Raw genomic sequence first — 25208 nt, 5'->3', positions numbered from 1 at the left:
TTTCATTACCCTTAGACCGTGGACACGCTTCGAGAGCAATGGGCATAAAATAGTGGGATTTTATGCACAACCCCTTCTGCGAGCCAAGTTTCCACACAGTTATGAGGGTCTGCTTAGACAAAATAACCTTATTTGATGGATCATTTTATGAATGCTTCCATGAAAACTATATTTTGTTAGATTAGATCTGCAAATGGGATAGTTTTCTGTAGATGTTGCCTGGAACATGTTTGGAGTTTGCCATAAGCAAGCCTCCAACTTCATGTTTCCTGCAACCTTTAGTGCGAGGCTTTGTCTCCAAGCCACCGGGATAAACAAGGTTTGTGCAGTTTTTGAACTTGGGCAAAAATTAAATGACACGACACAGGAAAATAGAATTCAAATGCCATTTCTAGACGGTACAAATTTATACAATGATGTTGAACTGTTTTAAATGTAGAAGCACCGACTTATACATCCGAATGCTACAATAGGGGGAAAAAAAAAAAACATACAAAAAAAACAACAAAAAGTGAGATCATGCTCAAAAAAGGTTAAATAATAAACACCATGTGAGACATTTCCACAATGTGAGACTTGTATCATTTTAAATATAACGGATCATTTATAACATTCAAACAGAAACCGACTGTAAGGAATATTTCTAATTATCATTTTCCCAGAAAAAAAGGTCTGTTCAAAAATAACACTGTTCATTCCTGTGATGGGTATTCCATCAGGTTGCTGTGCTGTAGGGTATGTGCAGTCCAGCAATCCTTAATGAAAGCCGTTAAATCCCACCATGCTCAGTCTCACATTAATGCAGCAGATTAGGGTAATGCATCAGAATGACGAGTTGTGGTTGGCTCCTGTCTTTGAGAGTTTATGAGCAGTAAGTGACGTGGAGGGAGCGGCTGAGTCACAGGTGAAGGGTTCCGGCTGCCGGACCACCTCGTCCAGCTCGTTGATGAAGTGCATGAGGTCCTCCAGGCAGCGCTCGCGGATTTCTCCGAGGTTCTCCCTGAGGGGAACCTGCAGCTGTTTCTCCAAGTTGGGATCTTTAGCCACAAGCATCTTCACCACCATCCCGAAAGTCTCACAGTCTTGACGGTAAACCTGGTGGTCAACAGAGACGTAAAAATAAATACAGATGCTCTTTAAAAACAGCAAAAGAAAGGCTGGAGGAAGGTTGTATTTTCAAATAACCTAAACACATTTAGAACTTATGTGGACGTAGGCAGGAAAATAAAGAGCTTTGAGATAAAACCTCTTTAGGGGTTATGAGCCATTTCCTTCCTGCACTACCTGTCACCTCGGTGTAAACACCCCAGTGTCACTACGCCTGAGCTGAGCATTCTGGTGTTAACACACATCACGTAGTGTCAAAACATAAACACTTCTTCTCTCACATGTAATAAGGCCTCTTTATGTAGGGCAGGGTAGGCCAAGAAGCAATAAAACCACATTTAATTAGTGACTTCCAATAAGTGTCTAAGGACAATGAGGAAGAGGTGCTGGATCTTATTTAGGAGCTGCTATTTCACACGGAGCCTTAAATGTCTCCCAAACAAGGGAGTGAGCCTGTTACTTTCACACAGAGGGTCTAATATGGAAAACGCTAAGACAGATTATTTTCCCAACTCATGGTCCTCCGTCAGCTGACAGTGAAATTCCAGATGTGAAGGACCATCAGTCATCCAAAGCGATGACAGTATTTATGAGCTAGTTTGTGTTTTTGTTAGGGCAGTAGACAAACTTTAGTACCAAATCATCTAGGTTTCTTTTATAGTTGAGTTGGCTTGAAGAGCTTTCTTAAATCATGTGCTTAAATGCCCTTTTTCTGACAGGAAAAAACACCCCCACACACACAATTTCATGACGCAGCCTAACTACTCATCTAATCGGTCTCTGCTTAGTCAGTCACCAAGTCGTCTCTTTCCAGAGTCAGTGGAGGTGAATTAACTCATTAATTCTTCTACTTATTCCATCTAGTCTACAGGCCGCAGGCTAATACACAAACACACCCAGAGACAAGAGGTATGCGTTTATACATGTGCATGTGTGTGTAAAATTAGGCCAGGCAAGGGCGACTTTCATTCACTGTATACTGACCATGGCTTCTGTGCTGCCGTGCAGTCCAACTCACCAGCTTATTTATAGACTTTCACAATGTTCCTAGAACAGGACGCATGCTTGGAGAAGAGGAGAGATCCCAAATAAAGATCTGCTGTCAAACAGAGTTAATGTGCTTGTAGCAACAGATGGCCTCTTTCCAGAATATGTGCTCAAAATAGAACACGTGTGCTGTTGTATAAGAGCAAACACTCAGCTGATCGGAAGCTTCGACGGGTTTATAATGATTGAAATGTAGTCCGTGATAAGTGGGGCTTTGCCGAGAGTTGGTTGCACCAGCTGTTTAAGCTTGAATGTGAAGCTGAGATGGACACATCACTACATTAAAAGTGGCTGTGCAACATAAAATGGTGTTTTTAGTGGTTAATCCTGATGGGAAAAGAGTGTGTTAAAGGTCAGATTTACTAATGATGCCATCTGTAACAGTAAAAAAGGAAAAGATGTAGAAAACAGCCACCAAAACAGAGAAACAAAGTACTGTCTGATGATTTGTATGAGGGGAAAGTTTTGGTAAACTGCATTCAGACATACAGAATGCTTAAATTCCACGTGGAGAACATTAAAACTACTGTAACTAACTACTACTAACTAATTGTCAGGCTTCAGCTCTATCGAAGTGACCCTCTTATTGTTCAATCTATGGAGGGTTTGTTATAAATAGCGGCAGAAGCAATACAATAAAGAATTTCCAGGAGAAATGTGGTGGCCATCAAGATATAAGCAGTGTCAGTGTACAGAAGAAAAAACAAACCCTCCTCTGGGCGTTTCCCCTCAGTCCTCATGTACAGAAAATGATCCAAGTGGAAAATTGTTTTGCAATGGTCAGACAAACTAATCTGGGACAGCTACTCTCTTCACTGTGCCCAATTTAGAGCCAAAGGCTTGTCCTCTTAATCTTTATCTGTCCTGTAGTCCCATTCAACAGCCGATAACTGAATTTATTTATCAAATTGACCCAGGAAGTATCCAATCAGTGTGTGGACAACAGCCTCTGTGTACACAAGGAAAGCTGTTCTTACATGACAATGTGCTGAAAATATGCTTCCTGTATTCAAACTTCCTGAAAATCCCTCCTGTTATCCAATCAGGAAGGACTGTGGGTGGAGTTGTTACAAAGTAGAAGCATCTGTCTCAGGATTCTTCAGTGTTTACCCTCGAAGAACAAATTGTTCTTCAACCTCATTTCCTATTGGCGTTTCAAACGGTGTGTAGAATGGGGACAGATATTTTTATTTATGTGTGTGAGAATGCCTGGTTCAGAAAACGCACTTCAGAAGTGAGAGAAACAGAATAAGGATAAATGAATTGAAAAAAAACACCTGTCTATTGGCCAAATCTATTCATATTACTCAACAAATGATATAAAACTGCTCATAGTGTCAAAGCCTGAGTGATGAGGAGTAAAACAACCCCTTTAGAGCCTCTCAAACCTTGTCAGTCACAATAACCAGTTAGTTTGTACTGCAGCCAAAGTCAACTTCAACAATGAGAGCGCGTCAGGGGTTGAATTTCTGCAGACCAGCCTCACATAGCCACACAAACATAGCTAAAGCACTGGTAAAAAAAAAAAAAAAAAAAAAAAAAAAAAAGAAAGAAAGAAAAAAGACCAGAGTGAAGCATGCCTCCTGATAGAAAGTGATGAGATGTTTAGTGAGCTTTTGAGGCTCTGCTGAGTTCTGTGTATTTGCGTCGGTGTGTGCAGAAGAGATGGCTCGATCAGACCAGACTGAGTGCAGAAAGTCAAACATCTGCCTACAAACAAGTGCCTACTGTAAGAGGAATACTGCTGCCACTTGGTACAGCACAGGTTAAACTGACTTTGTTATTGCAGACTGAAAACAAATGGTTAACCTAAGTGTGTTTAGCTCAGTGTTGTGGGCATGATGGGAAGTTAATGCCACCAGACGAGTGCTTATACATTTTACAGCGGCTGGTGTGTCGGGTAAAGATGTGAAAGCAGGTCTCTCAGGTTTTGATCAGTGCTCCTAAAGTGCAATGGGTTAAAATGTTTACCAAACTAAAAATACACTTTAAGCAGCTTTGGCATTTAAAAGAAAAAAAACAACAAAAACTCTACAACCTTTTATTTATCCTCTATTTTGGTTTAAGAAGGCAAGAAAAATGTTGATTCGATTACTTTAGTTCTGGCCTCAGAATTGTGACTAAACAAACCAGCTTCTCATGAAAAACTGAGTGAAAGCTGCCAAATCACAAACCACCTTCACGCACACGATGGGGAAAATACAAAAGCCAGAGGGGCAAAAGAGGGGGAAAGCTGGAACTGTCAGCAGGAATTGATGGTTATCTAAGAAGGAGAAATGCTGGACAGAAAGCCTGAAACTCCATATTCCTGTGAAAGTTGGGGATACCGTCCCCTCTCCATTTTATTATTAAACAGTTATTCTCCTCCCAAACCTTGAAACACTAAATGAGCCCGTTTTAAAGTACCTATAGATTCCCATATAGAATAAAACACGCCATATATCAGACAAGGAAACATGGAATAAACCCTAATCAGCTCACAAATGAAGCTTTTTGTTTAGTAAAATAAATGAAAGGAGACACATGTGGAGCAGAGAGAGACGCTATAAAAGAGGGCAGAAACTGCAGCGTCAGCAACAGCATTACAAGTGGCAAACAGCTCAATGTGAGAGCGCAGTGTGTGCGCTCCAGGGCAGAGTGAGCTCAGGTTTAACTGTCTCAGTAAAGCAGCAGTAGCGCTCATTGGTGCGGGAATGGTCTTCATTAGACAAGCGAGCAGCGCTGGAAGCTCCGGGCTGAACTGGGTTGAGCAGCTGACCTTTTCAGTTTACAGTATGCAGAATAAGCCCATATCACGTCTAAGCTGTGCTTAGTTGCAGCCTTTCAAGTTAATATGAAAAATAAAGAAAGAAATACATTTTATAAAGGCTAGATTTAACAACCACCCACTGTTGCCAATACTTAATACTGCAGTGAAGCTTATAAAAGGAGAAAATAAGTGAGTTATAGCATGAACAATTCACCAACTAAGTTCATTTCCTGCCTTGTTCAGAACATAATATTTGGCTGCTTTAGTGATGCTTATCCAGTACAATCACCCATGTGTGATTTAGAGAACCCAAGGCCACCATATGAATGGAAACATATGCCAAGTGTAAATGGTATGCGACATGCCTGGTTCATTTATAGAAAAGTCTGACAAATTACCAATTTTTAATGAGGGTTGTAAATGCTCAACTGAGATCCATATGTTTATACTTCCCTTCATTACAATGTCCTAACTTTTATAGATTTTTTTATACATATATACACACAGTATATACCGTACTGTAGGGAGGTTTGTTCAACAGAAATACCTTTTCTATCTCCTGTGCTTTGGCTGCGATGGCCAGAGCTCGTCTCTCTTGAAAGGCGTCTGTAGACTTTTGGCTCTCTTCGATGACAGCCGCCGCCGGATCCTCTTTTTCTGGCTCGGGCGGATGGTTCTCCTCCTTCGGGAGTAGAGGAAGAGATGAAGTGAGCCCATGGGGTTATTTTAAACACGACAAGAGACACGAAGACGGCCGATACATCAAGAAAAATGAGAGCTGAAAGAGACTTTTTCCTTTTAAAAAAAATGACAGGTCTGACAGATGAAACATAATGCTGGAAATGACACAAAACACTTTAAAGAGACGAGGTCGAGGCGTAGTGAAGGGGAGATCTTTGCTGTGTAGAAGTGTATGAAGTGATTTTCATTGGGGAAAGTTAAAATGACAAGTTAAAAAAAAATGAAGACGCAAAATATACAGCACAGGTCGCCGTTTTCATTACTCAGCGCCGCAGATCTACCCGGCATTCAAGTGCTTTCTCTTCACTTCAGACCAACAAATCCACATCAGAACGTGTTCGGGTGCAAGGCACCCATTCCATGAAAAATAACAGAGCGGATATCTCAGCTGTGCTTTTAGACAGCATCTTTAGAGAATTATAAGCACCCCAAGACAAGCAAAGATTAGCCATCTAATGGCTCTAGCATCCTGAAGTGTAACTGTGAACGCCAAAAGTAAGCAATGGGGAGAAACGAGGCCAGCTTGGATCACTGCTCAATTTCTTTTGCTCATTTCCTGATATATTAGAGTCTGAAGGCCAAGGCACAGAACTGCCCTACCATGACTAAAGTCCACTCATACATTAGTAGGAAGCAGGCCACGGACTAAGTCATATTCCATCCCCAGATGACCGAGTAAAGACATCACAGGCGATGGCACATCACAAAGCTGAGTGAGGTCTAAAATAAAGCATAAGGAATAAGGAACCATCCAATTATGCGTTCGGATTCACTCCCTGAAGCCAGGCCGGGGAGACGTGCCTCAAATAAACTTGTGCGCATCTGAAAAACCGCATTTGTCAGTCTCCAGCCTCATTCTCCTCCGTTAAAAAAAAAGAAAAGAAAAGCTGTCCAAGTCTATAACTTCAACCGGCTCAGCACAGCCAAACCTGGAAATGTTCTGCTCTCAACTCAGAACTTGGCAGACACATTTTTTCTGCAATTTGGCCTAAACTGAGGTGTCATAAGTCCTTCATGCAGCACGAAAAAAATGCAGAAAAAGATTTTTAACTCCTCCTTACCTTAACAAGAAAAAGCTGTGCTTTGTTTGATGGGTAGATTTATAGTTTTTATTGTCCAATAAGTTATTTCTGTCCTTTGATTGTATATTTTTCTTATAAATCAGCCAAATATGTTGGGGTGGTGGGTGTCACACCCTCATAAGGCACCAGTCTTTCTAAGCAACAATAATGACTGAAAAATGAGTGCGTGAGGCTGGCAATGGAGCGCATACTTTGGGGTAAAAAAGGGAATCGCTACATTAAGTTTAACTCAATTTTACAGCAGAACAGAATAAATCCTTTCATGTAGAATACAAACTTGTTTAGCTGTAGTACATCTCAGCCATCATCTTAGTTTGTAAAAATGTACAAGAATGTATTGTACAGCCAGAGATTAAACCTTCTGGTGACCTTTCTGTTTGAGGACCAGCTCTCCACCCACTAGACCACCCTGGCTCGCAGCCAGAGCTGGAGCTGCTCTTTAGGTCCCTCCTCTTTGGTTGCTTTAGCCTGGGATGGCTCCAGAAAGCCTGCACGTGTGTTTGTTGAATCTCCACAGCAGGCGGTGACCCGGGCCATTAAGAGTCAGCTTTACTGGGGGCACAGCAAAGGCCTTTCATCTCGGCCAAGGTTATGGGTTTGTGCCCCGAGAGCAGAGAACAACAATGCACCACAGGCCAGATCAAACACAACAGCAGCAGAACAGTGTGTGTGTGTGTGTGTGTGTAGGGTGGGGCACAATGTAAAACTTTCATCACAGCAGTTGATTGTGTGGTGGAAGGTGGCCATTTGAAAAATGCACATTAGACACACAGATGTTTACATGTAATTACTCGCGTTTAAAGCCAGTGCATGACTCTTATTAGTCACTCAGCCATTTGTGGCATTTTCACGTGCACATCCAAATCCAAGATCATTAATGTGTTCGTGGAGAGTTTGTATAAAAATGTGCATTGTTATCCCCGTTTTTAAACTATAAAAAAAAATTCAGACTGAATGTTTTAAGAAGTGCTTCAGAGAAACCACAAGACAACCCGAAATATATTCTGACATTAAAGCAGCAATTTAAGATACACTTTTTATAGCCTTTCTGATCAAAGCTGATTTATGCTCGACTTGTAGAAATGTTACAAGTAATGACTGTCGGTTCTGTGTCAGGGACTCTCGGTATCACTTTAGAGCTTTAGAGCATTTACTCCAGAAGCTGTGTGGGTTTAAAGTTTTCTGACTGGTGAGGAAAGCACCACTAAAATTTACCGCAGACCACGCAGAACACCAGAACTGCTTATACTGCACTTACTTTCATGATAATCTTCATTGGACGGTAATGGAAAATGGCATATATAAAAAACACTTTCCACCATTTCCATTATGAGGTTTATCTGCGAATGGATTGACTTGAAAGAATATAATTCAGAACATTGTTATACTAAGAAAAAGAGTGCACTGAATCAGTTAGTATAAAATGAGCTTTCCCTCCGTATTTGCCAGCCATTAGGTTGCTCAAACTTCTCACAGTTGCCAACTTAGCGACTGTCATTTCTAGTCTGACCAATTTGTAAAATGAAAATCTGCGGCATGTTAATGGCCCCGATTCAGGGCACCCAGTCTGACTCTTTGCACTGTTTGACAAGAGATAAATCCAAACATTTTTTTAAAAGTAATGGCGATACTGAGAATAAAGTTGTAATAAAAAATGCTGGGTATATACCCAAACATTTTTCAGTATTTTCAAACACCTTCAGATTTGGATCAGTCCATTTCTCTCAGACAGGTCCTGCTCTACTCTGAGACTAGTACAAGCTGTATTTATTGTATTTATTGGGTTAGTTAGGTGAAATTAGGATCAAGCCCTTATTTCATTCGTATGCATCGTCCCTGATGTCAAACAGCAGAATATTTGTGTCACTGTGCAAATAATTTTCTCCCATATGGTTGGTGAGCTAAGAAATTAAGAGTATACCCACTTCTGTAGCCACTTGTAGTTTTTTTTCAAACCAATTTATCTAGAAAAGCCATCAAATTCTGTTCCTGTCCTGGTTGAGTTAGAACTGATTCTAAAGAGTTGTTAATAAAATCCGAGTTCAAACTTTTGCTGAAAAACTTCTCAATCTGTGACAATTTAAAGGACCAAAGTCTCGAAACTTGATCCAAATGTCACTGTTAAATGTGATTAAAGGCAGTCATCCAATCATCAGATAACAAGAGTTATCTGGCTACAATAATGCTCAGAGGTCATCGACATGGAACTCTCTCAGGTAGATACCAGTCTTTGGTGAACGAGGAATAAAAACTTCAGAAAGGTCCCACAAGCCTTTATGCTGCTAATCAATTTCGAAAAAAAAAATAAAACTAAATTAAATAATCACAAGACCCACCGACTTGCTCCATCTGGCAGTCAGCCACACACAGACATATTCTTCATCTGTAAAAGGAAGCGATTGTTCATTGTAAACAGCGTAAACACATCCCAGCGGGCTCCACAGGGACTTCTGCTGGCTTTGCGGTTAAGATCATGTGATAAAGTTATGACTTGGGCTACTGACTTAACCCGACGCTTCTGGGTGGTCACTGCTAGACACACCGCTCCTAATCACATCTGATTCTATTTACACTCCTCTGCATAATTGAAGATGGATGATATCAGCAAAAACAAACCTCTATTTGCAACTCAGAAGATATATACAATCAATGCGAGACGCATTTCTTTTTAAGCTTCGTCAACACTTGACCCTTTTTCCTATACCATTAAAAGTTCGTGTGACTGAAGTCTGCTTACACCACAGGTAAACAAATCGCAGGCCTGATGGCTTTTAAGCTGTGTGCGAGCACCACTTTAAAACCCATTAACATGCTTTAGAGGAACTAAACGCTCATAAGAAGGATGGAATTTAAGAAGTTCCAGATGCACCCTGCTGTACAATGACAAGGGCAGAGTCCATCATGACCAATAAATGGGAAAACAGACCACAGTGTATGTGGGACAGCAATGCAATAACCAGGTTTAAACAAAAGTAACATAACTGGGGAAAAAAAAAAGAAAAGCTCTTTATACTCTGCTCCCACAAGGATTTTCAAAATAAAATTCAAGAATGATTCAAATAAACATTGCGGTTTTGGACTGAGACACTTATTCTCCTGGATTTCTTTTGCCTGAGCTCACCTTGTTTGATGTTGCGCTGTGTGGGGAGCCTTCTCTCGACAAGCCGGGGATTTTGTCTAAAGTTTTAGGAAGACAAGATGACACGAAATGATTGACACATTAACAGTTCAAAAGGGGACAAACATCAACATCTGATCTACAAAGAAAAGCAGCTCGTTAAGAAAATGATGAAGAAGAGGGAGAAAAGCAGCGAGAGGATGGAATTCCAAGGAAAAGGACAATTCACATGACTGGAGAGTGGGCATGTGTGCGCTAATGGTAATCAGGGCTCTGAGAGGATGTTCGTATTTGGTTCCACACTCAATATAAAAAAAAAACAGATGGACGACAGTCATGCTCCAAACTCCAGTTGGTGACGTCACTGCAACAAGTTTATTAAGGGCACCACCAACGCTCTTGCTGCTCATTTTTCATTAGTTCCTGACACAGACTGCAGCACTGTCCAAGGCTTTGTGGTCTACTCACACTGAATGTGAACTCTAGACACCGAGAAATGAAACAAAAACAGAGTGGAAGGTTTGGGCTTCAGGAATATCCATCAGACACCTTAGACCCTTTCCCCTCCACTTCCACGCACGAGCTGGTGGTATCTTTATGAGGCCTGACAAAGTGGCAGACAGAACGGAGCGGATGGAAGCCTGCAGGACACATTAGAAACGCTTTCTGTCCACTCAGGTTACTCAGACTGGGAATAGGTTGAGTTTAACGACTGTGACCTCCTTATACATCTGAAACAAATCCTCTGTGTGTCACCTCATTTTGTTTTCATTCATTTAGACTGAAATACATGCTTAATATACTGCAGTATGTAACATACCTGCCTATCATAATACGATGTATCACCAGTGCTTAAACTGTCCATTTCAGTTTTAAATTATTAATCAGGCCGATTATCTGCGATTTTGACATGATTCGAATCAGCTGATTGTTTCACAACGCTGACCATCACTAACGAAGCCAACAATCAACCTTCAGGCACATCTGTAACGTTGGCGAACGTCCGCCTCTGTTGCATTTTCTGTGTGTGTTGGGTGTCGATGAAAAAGCTCACTCTGATTGGCTATTTAGCTTCAGGCTGCACTGACGACAGAAAGCTCACGGCTCACTTGGCACATCACGCACAATCCTTTCACATTTGTCATTTTTACTTTCAGCCGTTTGCCGTTTTAAAGCACACTTTAAAATCTACTCGGGCTTCCGATTTTCTTTAATGTACAACGTACACGCTACCATCCCCTCTGCCCCGGAAAGCTGAGTCTTCTTGTGCAGGAGCAATGTGTATGTCCTATGAAGGGCAAAATAAACAACCAACAAACCATAATTGGTCAACTGCTAACCTCTACAGCAACTACACTGAACTGTATTTACCACTTATCTTGTTCTGAGTGTTACTCGGGGGTCTTACGTCACAGCAAGGTCTCACACTCACTGCACTAATGCTTAACTAAGAAATGACAACTCTTCTGTTATGCTTCTAAGCAGTTGAAATCATGCATCTCAAATTGCTAATGCAATACAAACATGTAGGACCAATGTGTTGCGGCGTAAACATGACATCAATTCATGTCAGTACACACAAAGCACTTATTAAAGGGGAAAAGCTCCTGTTAAAATGGAAATATAAAAGGAGAGATGAACAAAACTGAAGATAGCAGCAGAACCCAACAAAAGGACTTGTGGAAAAAGGAGACTTTGAAGGTTTAAAGGCTATAAAAACAGCATGCTGGAAGCAAGGAGATACTTTAGCACTTTAATGTATTTTGCAGCCAAGCTAGTTTTAGATTTGTTTTTGGCCTCGTCAGTAAAAACTGTAGAAATAATATAACATCTGAGACGCGACTTGCAAAGTCCATCTTTCATCCTGAACTGTAGTCGGTGTGTCTGTGTAGGCACACTGTAAAGTGCTAAAGTACTTCCATAACAGGGAATGGAAATGGCATGAATATCCTACTAAAGGCCCCACTAGGTTCTACTTAAGATAAAAAGTTGAAGATGTAACTCACTCAAGACCTGGGTGAAAAAAAACATCCGTGTCAAAAATAACACCTAAATCTGTTGGAGGTACTTTTATTCATCCATTCATATTCGTCTTCTGTGAAAGGTAGTTCCAGCCTTTCATTTTGTCTAAAACTTTGAAAGTCCTTTTCCTTTCTTACATCCTTCTCACTTCCTTCTAATCGTTTTCCCTGACATGACAAGGATGTAAGTGAGGACATCACCCAAGTCAGAGCTTGTTCACATGTACTTAATGTACAGACCCAAAGTGTCATGTCCAATCTGTTGAGGAAAGAGCGCCCCCCAGAGGTGCTCAGAAACACCTGCGTGACTCTCTGGACCGTCCACGCCTGAAAAGCCAATCAGCCAGATTATCAGCCATGTACAGAGAATAAAATGATTGAGAAGGGCAAAAATGAATGCACACGTTTGGGGCTGAACTTGTTGCGTGTGGTTTAAAAAAGAAAAAGAAAGAAAAGTGCACCGGATCATCTACATGAAGCTTTTGAAATGTCTCATTTAGCCGTTTTAAGCTTTCTTTGTGAATTCAAGACAACATGCAAATCACCTTTTCCACACTGTAGTTAACAGACTTGCTTCGAACTCATTGAATATCTGTTATAATAATTAATGTAATGCAAATTATAAACACATCCAAACAAATCTTTTGCGGAACAATTTGTTATGTGACAAGTGGACATTTTAGGATGCTCCAACGATAAATAGCTCATCAAGCCATTTACAGTTTTCACTTTTTACAGCTTCATGCTCCATCGGGGAAAGGGAAACTAGGCTTTCTACATACTCTTGCCTTGCTGTGATGGAAAAGGCAGGCTCTTGGCTCTGTCTGGCGAGTACCCTCTGCTGCTCACGCTCGAGCCGGAGCGGCTGTGGGGCGAGCGGGCCACGTCACGGCGCACAGGTGAACGCTCTCTGAGGGGAGGAAACAGCGCAGCCTTTCTCCTGAACGGGTCCCTGTCCTCGCTGGGATAAAAAGAAAATGGGTCATGTTTTTGTGTGAAACTGGCTCACACACAATCCGTTTATGCTTTAACGTAGCACGATTCTGACATCCACGTCACATATTGTTCGATTTCCTTATAACAAATTAAATTCTAAATAATTGACACTTGATTTTTGCTAATGTCTTTCTGACTAAAGCAGTGAATGACATGTAACATTTATTCCACGATGACGACATGCGGTTGCCCTGAGCAGGGATGAAGGATGTCTGTTCTCGTACCCTCTGTCCAGGTTCCGGATGGCCTGCACCAATGTGTCCTCCCCACTCTCTGGGAGCGATCTAGGCGCTGGATAGATGCCCTGGTTGCGGACATTATGAGGTGGTGGCGCTCTAGCGCTGAGGAAGAATCACAAGAGGTAAGTAATTCACTTTTCTGTTACACACTTCAAATATGAATCCAAACAGAAAAGATGCAGTCTTAAGGAATGGGAATGCTGATTTACTACGATTAAGACAAATTCTACAAACTTCCACAGATCTGAATGATCCAATGACGAAGGCACGGAAGTTGTGTCCTTTGATCTCAGCTCTCTGTTGTTCAATTCAAAAAGCATCCAGAAAATCTGGTATTATTTTTTCAGTTTCAGTAACTGAGTACAAACACATAAATTCCAAATAAAAAAAAGAAAAGACTAACACAACTACGAAACAGTCACTGTCTGACTAACTTTTCAAGACTGACAGCCGCCCTAACCGTGTAAACCGCTGTGGAGACTGCATGAAATGTGAAAAAGGTGGGACAGGCCAATATGGGTTGGTAACAGACCATAATTTATGATCGCTGCTGTTTAAACAAACATACTGAAAAGAGGAGGTCTACCCCTGCAGAGACATCTACTTTGCTTCACTGGAAGATTTAAACACAGAGGACTTGTTCATAAGTGCATGGAAAAAGACTGCCCCCTGCTGTCCAAACTGAATATAACCAATTTTAAGCAACCAATACCACGTTTAAAGCAGAACTTTGTCGACACTCAGTTGGGTTACATGGCACTGAAGGGATCGGATTATTGCCTAAATTACAATAAGAATGAGTTGCTCCTTATTTGAGCAAGGGTAATTATCCTTGGATAGATGGCGGTGAATGAATCGAATCAGAGGCACAAAACATGTCATACACCCGATACGATAGGTGGCGCTGTACCCATTTCAACTATTGCTAATAGTGCCACTTCCGGTTTAACCCTTCAACAACAACAACAAACTCAGGCATTCGAGAAAATGGCGAATGAAGAGCAAGATGAAGATACGTCCCTCTACATTTCTTTTGTGGTGAGCTGCTTATTGCTAAGGGTGCAACGGATCAAAAAACTCACGGTTCGGATTGTTCCTCGGATCAGAGTCACGGATCGGATCATTTTTTGGATCAGCAAAAAAAAAAAAAAAAAAAAAAGACTAGACAAATAAACATGTTTTGTATTTTTGTTTATTAACACTTTTAAGTTATTAAATTGAAATATATAAAATCAACTTCACAAGTCCACAATCAACATCTTCTTTTCAACATAATCAAAGAAAAACAACTCAAAGTGCAACATAAAAACACAGCGATAGCGTTTGTGATCGCTTTAGCCCGGTCGGATTGTGAAGGAAGGGGCTGCTTAAACACCGCGGTGATGAGCGGTTGTGCTCAACAACTGTTGTGTGGCTTTCTTGTGCCACAGTGCCTACACACCGTCAGGTTTTATCCACCAACCTCTTTCCTTCATGAAATTTGACAGGGAAGCCAAAATGCTCCGAAACGGGATTTAAATGACGTGGGGCGCTCTTCTGTTCCTCCGCTCGCCATGACCACGCTGTGTTGTTAGGGGTTTTCTTTATGTTAGCTATCGCTATGTCAGCTACGTGCTATGTCTGTGTGGTAACCTAGGCGACAGGTTTGTGTGGCAGCGCGAGTATATGGAAACAGACAGAGGCAGCAGTTATCGTTACAGTAGTCACCGAAGTCTAGCCTACTTTTATTTTCCATGCCCACTGTTCTACATGTTGTACGCTGAGAACAAAAAAATCACAAACGAGCCATAGGACTGTTTGCTTATTGAAGAGGGAACTGTTGCAGACTTTTACCCAGAGCCTGGAAAGTAGCTCTGTCCCTGGAACTAGCAGGAATGGTAACGGCGGTGTGAGGACTGAACATGCGCACATTTTTTTTTTTTTTCATAAATCAATCCGCGGATCATGTGTGTGCCGAACCGAAATAATTGATCCGAACTGATCACGGATCAATGATGATCCGTTGCACCACTACTTATTGCACAAACGCGATGCCCAACGGAGCATCGGTAATATCGTCTCTTCCGACTTCCGGTTCCCGACCCCGGGAAAAAATCTCGAGCATGCGCAGAACGCAAAGTCTAATTCACCACGTGCTTCACCGTCTACAAGCACGTTTAATTTGACTTTCAACCGAGTTATTTCGGGGTCTTAATCCGATCCAATTCTTAGTCAGATGAAGGTGCATGCACATGCACTTAATAACTCAATCTTATTGTAATTTAGCCAATTATCTGATCCTTTCAGTGCCATGTAACCCCACTGACTATTGATTCTCTGGAAAGAGAATATCAGTTATTCTCACACAAACAGAAGACATTTACCCAAACTCAATCGGCCGCCCTGTGTGCTGGTCCTCCCTTGGTACTCTGTAAGGGTAGTCCTCCTAAACAAATAAAAGTTATAAAAGATTAAATATAGTAAGTGTCCACACTGTAAAAATCGAAATATCTTAAACTATATATTTACCGTAATTGAAGATAGTATCAAGACAACATATCAAATGTTAAAAATACTCGACTGTTCATACATGTGCGGCCAGTTAAAAGCTGATGGCAGCAACAGTTTAATTCAAACTGGGTCAGGAGTATGTGTGCATCACAGAGAAGCATCAACTCCTTTTAACAGCAGTCCAGAAGTGTTTGGGAAATGAGGATACCAGTTGCTGCTGTTTCAGACAATAAAATGTTTCCCTTTACAGTCTGTGGGAACAAACTGCTCATGACTTCCTCACTGAGAAAATGGTGCCAGCTCAGGAAGGCCCTTGTTTGCACAGCCCTTCCATACTGACACCACTGCTTAAAATATCTTCAAACATAGACCCGTCATTCAGAATCTGGCACAGTAATGGTGTGATCAGTGTGACAGAGCTACAAGGATGATGCAACTGAGCCAGTCCTTTGCTAGACTTTTAACTGCTCCAAGCAGAAGAAGAGTCTCTCCGTTTTAGGCAACCGTTTATGATAATCTAACTCGCCATCTCTCCCCAAACCGAGGCAGCTTGGGAGTGTGACCTGAACATGGAATTAGTGGATCAGCAATGTGCCTTTGTGCCCGCCATGACTTAATCCAATGTAAAATGTGGTTAGTGATGCCTGTGACACGTGAAGATAATCTCCTCGGAATCATATTGATGTTTGGTTCTTGCTCCAAACTGGTGATTATTTGGAAGAGAGAGTGACATGTTAAGCAAAGAGTGTAGTCACATCATCCCACCTGACATTAACCGCTCTGTTGCAACAATACGGACTACAGCCCTCACGGCCCCGGGTCCAGAGACGGATCAAGCTCGACTGGGAGGATAACCCTCCCCCTAGTACACATCTGCTTGATCAAGAAGATTAATTGTAGCTCAGAGTCTCACTTTCGGACTCGTCCCTACTATTCCAGGATTCATGGAACACTTGGACCCCAATCTCATCCTGCCTTGCAGCGGTAGTTCACCATATAGGTCATAGGGATGTCGAAATTTAAAAAAAGTCTTGACCGACCACTGAGCCTCATTAGTCGATTAAAGTCGGTCACCGAAAATACTATAAGTTCCATTTATGATATCTGTGTCCTGTCGCGCGTCTTTCTCTGCCTCGTGGAACAAGTTATGCCCCCATTTTAGACTGGTTAGGCTCCCATCACACAATCAATGTTAGTTCGTGCCCTTGGTATTAAACATTTTCCCCAATCATTGACCACTAGTTCTAGGCGTACTTGTGGAGGAGTAAGGGTTTTGGGTAGAAAAATAATTGCTGTGCCTGCGCAGACACGCACATCCACACGGCGCAACGGCGCCCTTCCAGTCACGGTACTTTTTAAACACGAATCAAACGCGGCACCGAACTCGGGCTGTTAAAAGCTCACGTTACAAAGTCACAAACAGAGAACAGTGCATTTGGCGGTGTTACAGGAAAGTAGGTCAACCAATGACTTCGTTAAAAAAAAAAAAACTTACCGAATGCCAACAGCCTCTGTGGCGTAGCCTATGCTGCACAAAATCCTTTGCAATAAGTTCCTGTCGTCATGCCATTTAAGTACAGATGAATATATCACAACAAGTAGGCTAAGTTAGTCTTGTGTCTTTTACCATTACAGTGTTACAATTATCATTATGTCGTAGTCCACACGCAGCCACATTGGCTTTATTTAGGTTAATAGTGGCGATTTTTTTGTTTTAACTGCGCAGACAGGACCCGTCATGTACGGCGTACAAGTTGCAACCGGTGTAAGAGAGGACCTCTGAGGAGGGCGCTACGTGAGCTCTGCTACAGTTGTTCTTCCATCGTGGGATGGCTCATGCTCACATAACATTTCTAAAGATATAGTGAGTTTTTTTTTTTTTTTTTTTTTTAAACTGACGGCAGAAAAATTCTAACCGGACGACGTTGATTCGGTCAACCATCGGTCATAGGTTAACATCCCTAATAGGTCACCACAAAGTTTGGAGCCTTTTAAACACATTTTACATCATCTAGATCAGGCATGGGCAACTTCCATGATAAAGAGGGCCAACATTTTTTCAGCACTATCATTGGAGGGCCACATGATCACGCACTTCGAATAATTGGATATGAAAGACGCTACAAATGATTCTCAATAAGAACAAATTTTATATGAATTTATATCTTTATGTTTATTGCACCAACATACAACTACTTTCTGCATATAAATGCATTTTAACATGTCCTTAAAGCTGCGGTCGGCAACTTTTTTTTAGTCATATTAGCTTGAACTGTCATGGGATTCTGGAAGTAGAATATTAAATAGGCTGTTTAGGAAAAATAACAAAATCTGTAGCTCCCTCTGAAGCCTGTAATCATGCTTGCAAAAACCGAGCGCTCCCGGCTGTTTTTAACCAATCACGTTAGGGTGGAGGAATCCTACCTGTCAATCACAGCTTGTGCACACGCTGCTGAGCGTGAGTCTGCCCCAGCTTGTGTGCGCTCACACTGGTGTGAACTCACGTGCACAACCTCGTCCACAGAGGGGGAGGGGTTTGGGGGGCGATTCGGAGCTTGTTAGAGGTTGGGGGAGGGACCTGAAAGTTGTATCAGTTCGAATTTTCCGACTTCAGACAGAATTTTGAAAACCTGCCGACTGCAGCTTTAATAAGCAACAAAGACAAAACATTTGCTTAAAAAAAAGTGCAAAAAGGAATTTGAAAAATGCGATTTTCTCTGTCAAGTTTTCTCTTTTTGCCACTGCTAGTGGCCTTGGCTCTTGACTTTCCTATTCGCTGTTGCGGAAAGCGGCCCGGGCCCCGCTATTGTTTGCGTATGGTGCTCCCTCTATCGGTCAACAGTATAATTACAAGTTTTTTTATTTTTTATTATTAAATAATTATTGATCTATTTGCGGGCCGTACTGAGTGAGGACGAGGGCCGTGTGCGGCCCCCGGGCCACCAGTTGCCCATCCCTGATCTAGATGCACCGACTTCTGGCTTTAAGTGTCATGAACAAACAGCAGAACTCTTATTCACGATGACTGTTGCGTTTATTAGTAAGTCTGGTGCTTTTTTTCTTTCTTTCTTAGTTTGTGATGTTCACAGTTTTAACTGCTTCGCTGTTCTGTTTAACGTGATGTGTACATGTAATCATACATGTGTATGTGTCTGCACTGTTGTAAGTATTGCTGGTCTGAGCAGCTATCCGTCTTGAACAGGACATTCTTGAAAAAGAATCATCAGTAATGATGATAATAATAATAATAATAATAATATTAATATCATCCCCAAACAGGATTATATTTCTACTTGAACCTTTAACTACAAAGCTTTAAAGCTGCAGTCGGCAGGTTTTCAAAATTCCGAGTCTAAAGTCGGAAAATTCGAACTGATACAACTTTCAGGTCCCTCCCCCTCTGTGGACGAGGTTGTGCACGTGAGTTCACACCAGTGTGTGCGCACATAAGCTGGGGGCAGACTCACGCTCAGCATGGAAGACGTGGTTGGTGACTGTTCTGCTCAGATAATAGATAAATAATAAACCTAACGTGATTAGTTAAAAACAGCCGGGAGCGCTCGATTTTTGCAAGCACGATTACAGGCTTCAGAGGGAGCTACAGATTTCGTTATTTTTCCTAAACAGCCTATTTAATATTCTCCTTTCAGAATCCCATGACAGTTCAACCTAATATGACTAAAAAAAAGTTGCCGACGGCAGCTTTAAGTTGACTATTTGGTTGTGCATATATAAACGATCAATATGGTATAATATATTCTATAAAATAGAACATGATTCTTATCGCATTCTTACCCTTCTTGAAGGGGGAATGGCTCGGCGTTCAACAGGAAAATGATGACCATCTCCTTGGTAACCCCTCTGATCTTCATGATATCCTCGAGGGCCACCTCCATTTGGGTAAAAGCGAGGACCTCCTTCATATTCATACCCACCGCGGTTATAGTCATCTTCTGGCCTGCCAAAGGGGCCTCTCCTCTCCACCCCTCCAGCTGCCCGTGGATACGGACCCTGCACAGAAGGATATACTTTATTATTTTATTGAACTTAAGATTGAACTCTTCGGATTTTTCTTCACGTCTTTGCTTAATGATTCAAGGACTGCGTGACAGAAACAGACTTCTGATAGTTGTGTTAGAAACTAATAAGACTAAGAAAAAAACAAGCAGCGACGTTTTGGACCTACTCACCGGCCTTTCTGGTACAAAGCGATCATCATAGACCTCTCGTACACTTCGGTCTCTCCTGTATGTCACTGCAAAGGGCAGAAAGTGAGAGATACCGTGCACAAAATAAATAATCCAAACAAGTGTTCAGATAATTTGTTTAAGGAGGAACTGTTCAGCAGGCCAATGAATTTTAATCCATGAATTATAATCTTTAAGTCATTGTTTTAGCTTAATGGCATCAACCTGTATTAAACAGAGATTTCTGTGTTAACCTAAGATGCCATAAAACGCTTTTCCAAAGATGATTTTATATTTAAAAAAAATTGCTTTGAATACTAAGTAAATTTTTGCATGTGCTACTCAAGAGGTTGCAAAACACAACCCTGCTTGATTCATTTAAGTATTTAAACCGAGATTTACATAAATGTACCATGAAGAGTTGGAACTTACTTTTTGTCTTAAGGATCTCTGAGAATATATCGTCAAAACAATCTGGAAAGACATTTAGTAGCGTTAATACAACATACGATTTCAAGCAGCTGAGCCGGGGAGACACACACACACACACACACACACACACACACACACACACACACACACACACACTGTAATCGAGTCTTTAAATGATAAAACAGATTTCTCTACATAACCACAATTGCAACAAAATGTGGAGCAATTTGACTCAATGTGGCTGAAGTTAGTTTCTGCAGACTTGACTGACTGGACGCTAAGGTGGTTTGTCAATTTAAACAAAAGCGCCATCTTCTACATAGCACGATCTTGACTGTTCCAAACTGTAAAAGCGGAAAATACATAAAACATGTTGTTTTGCTTATAAGAAACAACAATACTCTAGCTTCGTGGAGGATGGAGGAATAGGACAGCGAATTAGCTAACCCCCGTCCATGCAGCAAACAACTGCACGTTCTATTTGACGTGAGGGTAAGTTAGCACCTCAAATAAAAACAAGATTTACTATTTAAGGTCACGCATCGCCTACTGAAAATAAAAACATGTTAAAGAACTAAAACAGACGTTTCTTTCAGCGCCTAATAGCAAAACAATCTCACCTTTTCCAAATCGTTTAGTTAGCCTAGCTTTTCCCGGTAGCTACATGGACAAGGGCTATTTTTTCTATGGGGCAATTAGGAGACGTCATCAACTTGCGACGCACGTACATGGCGTTTGTTTCTGTTTGCTAAATGTTAAGTTATTGAAAAATACACTGAATTGAGCATTTTTAACAAAACCAAGTGTTCTCCGAACAGTTACGGTAGCGACGGTAAGTAATTTGGTGAATGTGTTCGATTTCTTGAAGTTACGTTTGAATATATAACGGCTAGTTTAAATGGCTAAACCGTCCGTGTGGCATGATAATTTGGGTGTTGTGTATTTTTTCTTAGCTTTCCCGATGCGTTCACTATGAGCGGGGGTTTAGCACCAAGCAAAAGCACAGTGTATGTGTCAAATTTGCCGTTCTCTCTGACCAACAATGACCTACACAAGGTAATTTAGCCTATAAGTGTTTTGGGGTTATGAAATTGCACATGGGTTAAGTTTAATAAAACACAAATAAGAGTGATATTCCACTGCAGCCTCTGCAGTCAGCTGTATAACTGAAACGCACTGTCATTTCAGCTCTTCACTAAATATGGAAAAGTCGTAAAGTAAGTAATGGTTCTATCATAATTCATTTTTGTGTTAATCTAAAAACATATATTTGAAAATGTGAAGCAGTTCTGAATCTGCTGGCTCTCAGTAATTGCCACTAACGACAATAGTAATAGTTTAATACTTCCTCAGGTTTTTGTACAGGTAATAATAGCTTTCATTTATACCTCAGGGTTACAATTGTCAAGGATAAAGATACTCGCCAGAGTAAAGGAGTGGCGTTTGTACTCTTTCTGGACAGAGAATCAGCTCATAACTGTGCAAGAGCAATTAACAACAAGCAGGTGAGCTGTGTTAGTTTTCACATATTTAACGTCACTGAAACTGCAGTCTCATTTCCTGTGATCTTCTTTTGATGAATGTCAATTTGTCAGGATGAAATTTGCTTGTCTCCCAGTTATTTGGCAGGACGGTAAAAGCCAGCATTGCCGTAGACAATGGGCGAGCAACTGAGTTTATAAGGAGACGGAACTACACGGATAAATCTAAATGCTATGAATGTGGGGTCAGTGCATGCTTTACTTAGTTTTTGTCAAATTGCCTGTGCAGGTATATTCCATTTTTCTGTCTTCTCTGAATGAAAATCCACCTCTGTGTATATCTTAATGAACCATCCCAGGATGTAGGACATCTGAGCTACGCATGCCCCAAAAACATGTTGGGAGAGAGGGAGCCTCCAAAGAAGAAGGAAAAGAAAAAAAAGAAAAGGGCACAAGAACCTGAGCATGTGTAAGTATTTTGGAGCAGATATTGACAGAAGATTTTATAACAGAGTGCATCACAGTGCGTCTATATTTTTTCCCATTTAGTGAAGAAGATGAAGAAAGTGAAGAAGAGGGAGAGGACCCAGCTTTAGATAGTCTAAGTCAAGCCATAGCTTTTCAGGTAAGGATGCACAGTATAAAAATTGTGCGTTTTTATTTTAAAGTGTTGCATTATAGGTAACAGTTTTCACTTCTAACAGCCATTCAAATCAAAGCATCAAATATAACATAATCTGATCAGTCGTAACACTAACATCACCAACAGATGAGGTAAATACAATTCTGAATCTACTTATTTTGATGAGATATTTCCCAAGTAATATTCCACACACTAACATTGGTTTGTAAAATAACTGAAAAAAAATTGAGTGAATCAAAATAGAAAAATCTGTGTTCAGCATTTAGACTTCGATCAAATGTTGGACTTTTAAAAGCCAAATTTAACCTCAATGTAATGTCGATTTAATCACATAATTATACATCCCGAATTTGAGCCTCAGCTAAAAATCAACCCATGTGACTACGACTCATTCTATTTGACACCTCATGATGTGAATATTCAAACCTTTTAAGTGATGCATTGTGTCACCAAAGAAGCTTTAAAACAAACTGTAGGTTGAAAGAAAGCGATGTATTCAGTTGGTGATGTAGAATGGCCAAAGTATATACAGTACTGTGCAAAGGTTTTAGGCAGGTGTGAAAAAAATGCTGTAAACAAAGAATGCTTTCAAAAATGGAAGTGTCAATCATTTATTTTCATCAATCAACAAAATGTAGTGAATGAACAAAGGAGAAATCTAAATCAAATCAATATTTGGTGTGACCACCCTTTGCCTTCAAAACAGCATCAATTCTTCTAAGTACACACAGTTTTTGAAGGAACTCGGCTGGAAGGTTGTTCCAAACATCTTGGAGAACGAACCACAGATCTTCTGTGGATGTAGGCTTTCTCACATCCTTCTGTCTCTTCATGTAATCCCAGACACACTCGATGATGTTGAGATCAGGGCTCTGTGGGGGCCATACCATCACTTCCAGTACTTCTTGTTCTTCTTTACGCTGAAGATAGTTCTTAATGACTTTGGCAGTATGTTTGGGGTCGTTGTCCTGCTGCAGAATAAATTTGGGGCCAATCATACGCCTCTCTGATGGTATTGCATGATGGATAAGTGTCTGCCTGTATTTCTCAGCATTGAGAACACCATTAATCCTGACCAAATGTCCAACTCCATATGCAGAAAGGCAGCCCCAAACGTTCAAGTAACCTCCACCATGCTTCACTGTTGCCCGCAGACACTCATTATTGTACTGCCCAAATATTTCAAATTTTTACTCATCAGTCCAGAGCACCTGCTGCCATTTTTCTGCACCCCAGTTCCTATGTTTTCGTGCATACTTGAGTCGCTTGGCCTTGTCGGAGGCTTTTTGGCTGCAACTCTTCCATAAAGACCACTTCTGGCCAGACTTCTCCGGACAGTAGATGGGTGTACCTGGGTCCCACTGGTTTCTGCCAGTTCTGAGCTGATGGCACTGCTGGACATCTTCCGATTTCGTAGGGTAATAAGCTTGATGTGTCTTTCATCTGCTGCACTAAGTTTCCTTGGCCGACCACTGCGTCTACGATCCTCAACGTTGCCCGTTAATGGCCGCTGTAAAGATTTTTATCTTCTTCAAAACTCTTGAATCATATAATCGGTGCATTGTGTGAGCCAACAAAGCCATTCTGCGGAGCTAAAAAACTGACAAGAAAATGGGATTATGCCTTGGTTTCTTTTTTTTTGTGAGCATACCTAGAACACAAAGAGGAGAGCGTAGGTTAACAAAGTTGTTTTCTTATCCATCATCTTTGATGAGTTTCAGGTTTTGTCAAGCCAGCAAACACAGAGAAATCCTGACTGTGCTGAACTTGCTTTGTAGAGCACCCCTCAGACTTTAAGTCTACAATCTTGATTTAAATAACTCAAAAAGAGAGAGTGCTATAGAATATTCTCCATAAACTATTAATTTCCTTAAACGCTTGTTGTGTTATGCGTCAGCTGCTAAACTTGTTATGTTTTGTCCCTCCAGCAAGCTCGTATCGAGGAAGAGGAGAAAAGGAAGAGGCAGGCAGAAGAGGACAGGGCTCACGCTTCGACATCCTCAGACTCTAAGAAACCAAGGATAAAAAAGAGCGCATACTTCAGTGACGAGGAGGAGCTCAGCGACTAATAACACACAGACTTTAGCAATAAATTTGAGGACGTATTTTTCGGGTGCAAAACAAGTGCCCCTGCTGTCAGATATTGTTTTTTTTGTTTCAGTTTTTTATTGTAACTGTGATTCAGTGTGATCCATGGGTGTGCAGTAACTGCTTTGTTTGCTTTAATAAAGGAAAAGTGTTGTTTCTTATGTGTTTATCAGTAACTATGGTTTCAAATATGTCAATTGATGATATGGATAATGTCAAGTTTCTAAAGGCAAAAAGAACATTATCATTCATTCAAAATCCCACTTAAATAGAGGCACTTTATACAATGACCTGGACACTATTAAAGTGAAACAGCTAAGTGGAGTTACTCCAGCTGGGATTTGGCTACAGAAAGATCCAGTCGTTTGGATGTGAAAGGGTTTGGCCTCGTTTGTCCGCTCCGAAATGTGTTTCTTTTTAATGTTTGCTTGCGTCAACACACAGAGTGGGCTGAGGATTTCCCTGATTTTAATTAGTCTGTGTAAATAAACAGCTGCGACATGTCTGTGTGCCAGGTTAACACAAAGATGCAGGGATGTAAAATAATTCTGGGTACAGTGATCCGTTTTAAGCGGCACCCCACGTTGATGCAGCAGCTGAACACATGCTGTTTTGTTGCTGCATGAATAGCTCATGGATGGATACCTGCTGTACAAAGGATAAATATTAGAGATGTGATAATGAGTTGAAACGTCATTTTGGCGTAAAACTACAATTTTATGGGTGTTGTGTTGAATATATTCCACGTAAATGTCCAAACATTCACCTATATGTTACGTTCCACTAT

General features: G+C 41.0%; 2 protein-coding genes across 5 annotated transcripts; one reads left to right on the top strand and one right to left on the bottom strand.

The window, feature by feature from the left end:
• Positions 1 to 388: 388 nt before the first annotated feature.
• On the bottom strand, positions 389 to 20932 carry pphln1 (periphilin 1). 4 transcript variants are annotated; one of them, XM_075471452.1, is made up of 11 exons: positions 20830 to 20932; positions 20210 to 20251; positions 19781 to 19845; positions 19386 to 19601; positions 15464 to 15525; positions 13086 to 13202; positions 12648 to 12826; positions 12106 to 12192; positions 9848 to 9903; positions 5451 to 5585; positions 389 to 1095 (listed from the first exon to the last, which is right to left on the bottom strand). In XM_075471452.1, coding segments are annotated over exons 2-11 (1191 nt in total). In that variant the 5' UTR covers positions 20211 to 20251; positions 20830 to 20932; the 3' UTR covers positions 389 to 822. The 4 variants fall into 4 exon arrangements, with proteins under 4 accessions (XP_075327567.1, XP_075327568.1, XP_075327569.1 ...); XM_075471453.1 differs by having other exon boundaries at positions 12654 to 12826; XM_075471454.1 differs by lacking the exon at positions 12106 to 12192.
• zcrb1 (zinc finger CCHC-type and RNA binding motif 1) lies at positions 20904 to 24582 on the top strand. The gene is made up of 8 exons (XM_075471456.1): positions 20904 to 21041; positions 21163 to 21265; positions 21398 to 21426; positions 21603 to 21714; positions 21828 to 21935; positions 22050 to 22159; positions 22240 to 22315; positions 24262 to 24582. The coding sequence occupies exons 2-8, from the start codon at positions 21182 to 21184 to the stop codon at positions 24400 to 24402; spliced, it is 660 nt and encodes a 219-aa protein (XP_075327571.1). The 5' UTR covers positions 20904 to 21041; positions 21163 to 21181; the 3' UTR covers positions 24403 to 24582.
• The last annotated feature ends 626 nt before the right edge of the window (positions 24583 to 25208 follow it).

The sequence above is a fragment of the Odontesthes bonariensis genome, chromosome 8 (assembly GCF_027942865.1).
Source record: "Odontesthes bonariensis isolate fOdoBon6 chromosome 8, fOdoBon6.hap1, whole genome shotgun sequence".
Lineage (NCBI taxonomy): Eukaryota > Metazoa > Chordata > Actinopteri > Atheriniformes > Atherinopsidae > Odontesthes > Odontesthes bonariensis.
This window is presented reverse-complemented; position numbering and strand designations above follow the sequence as displayed.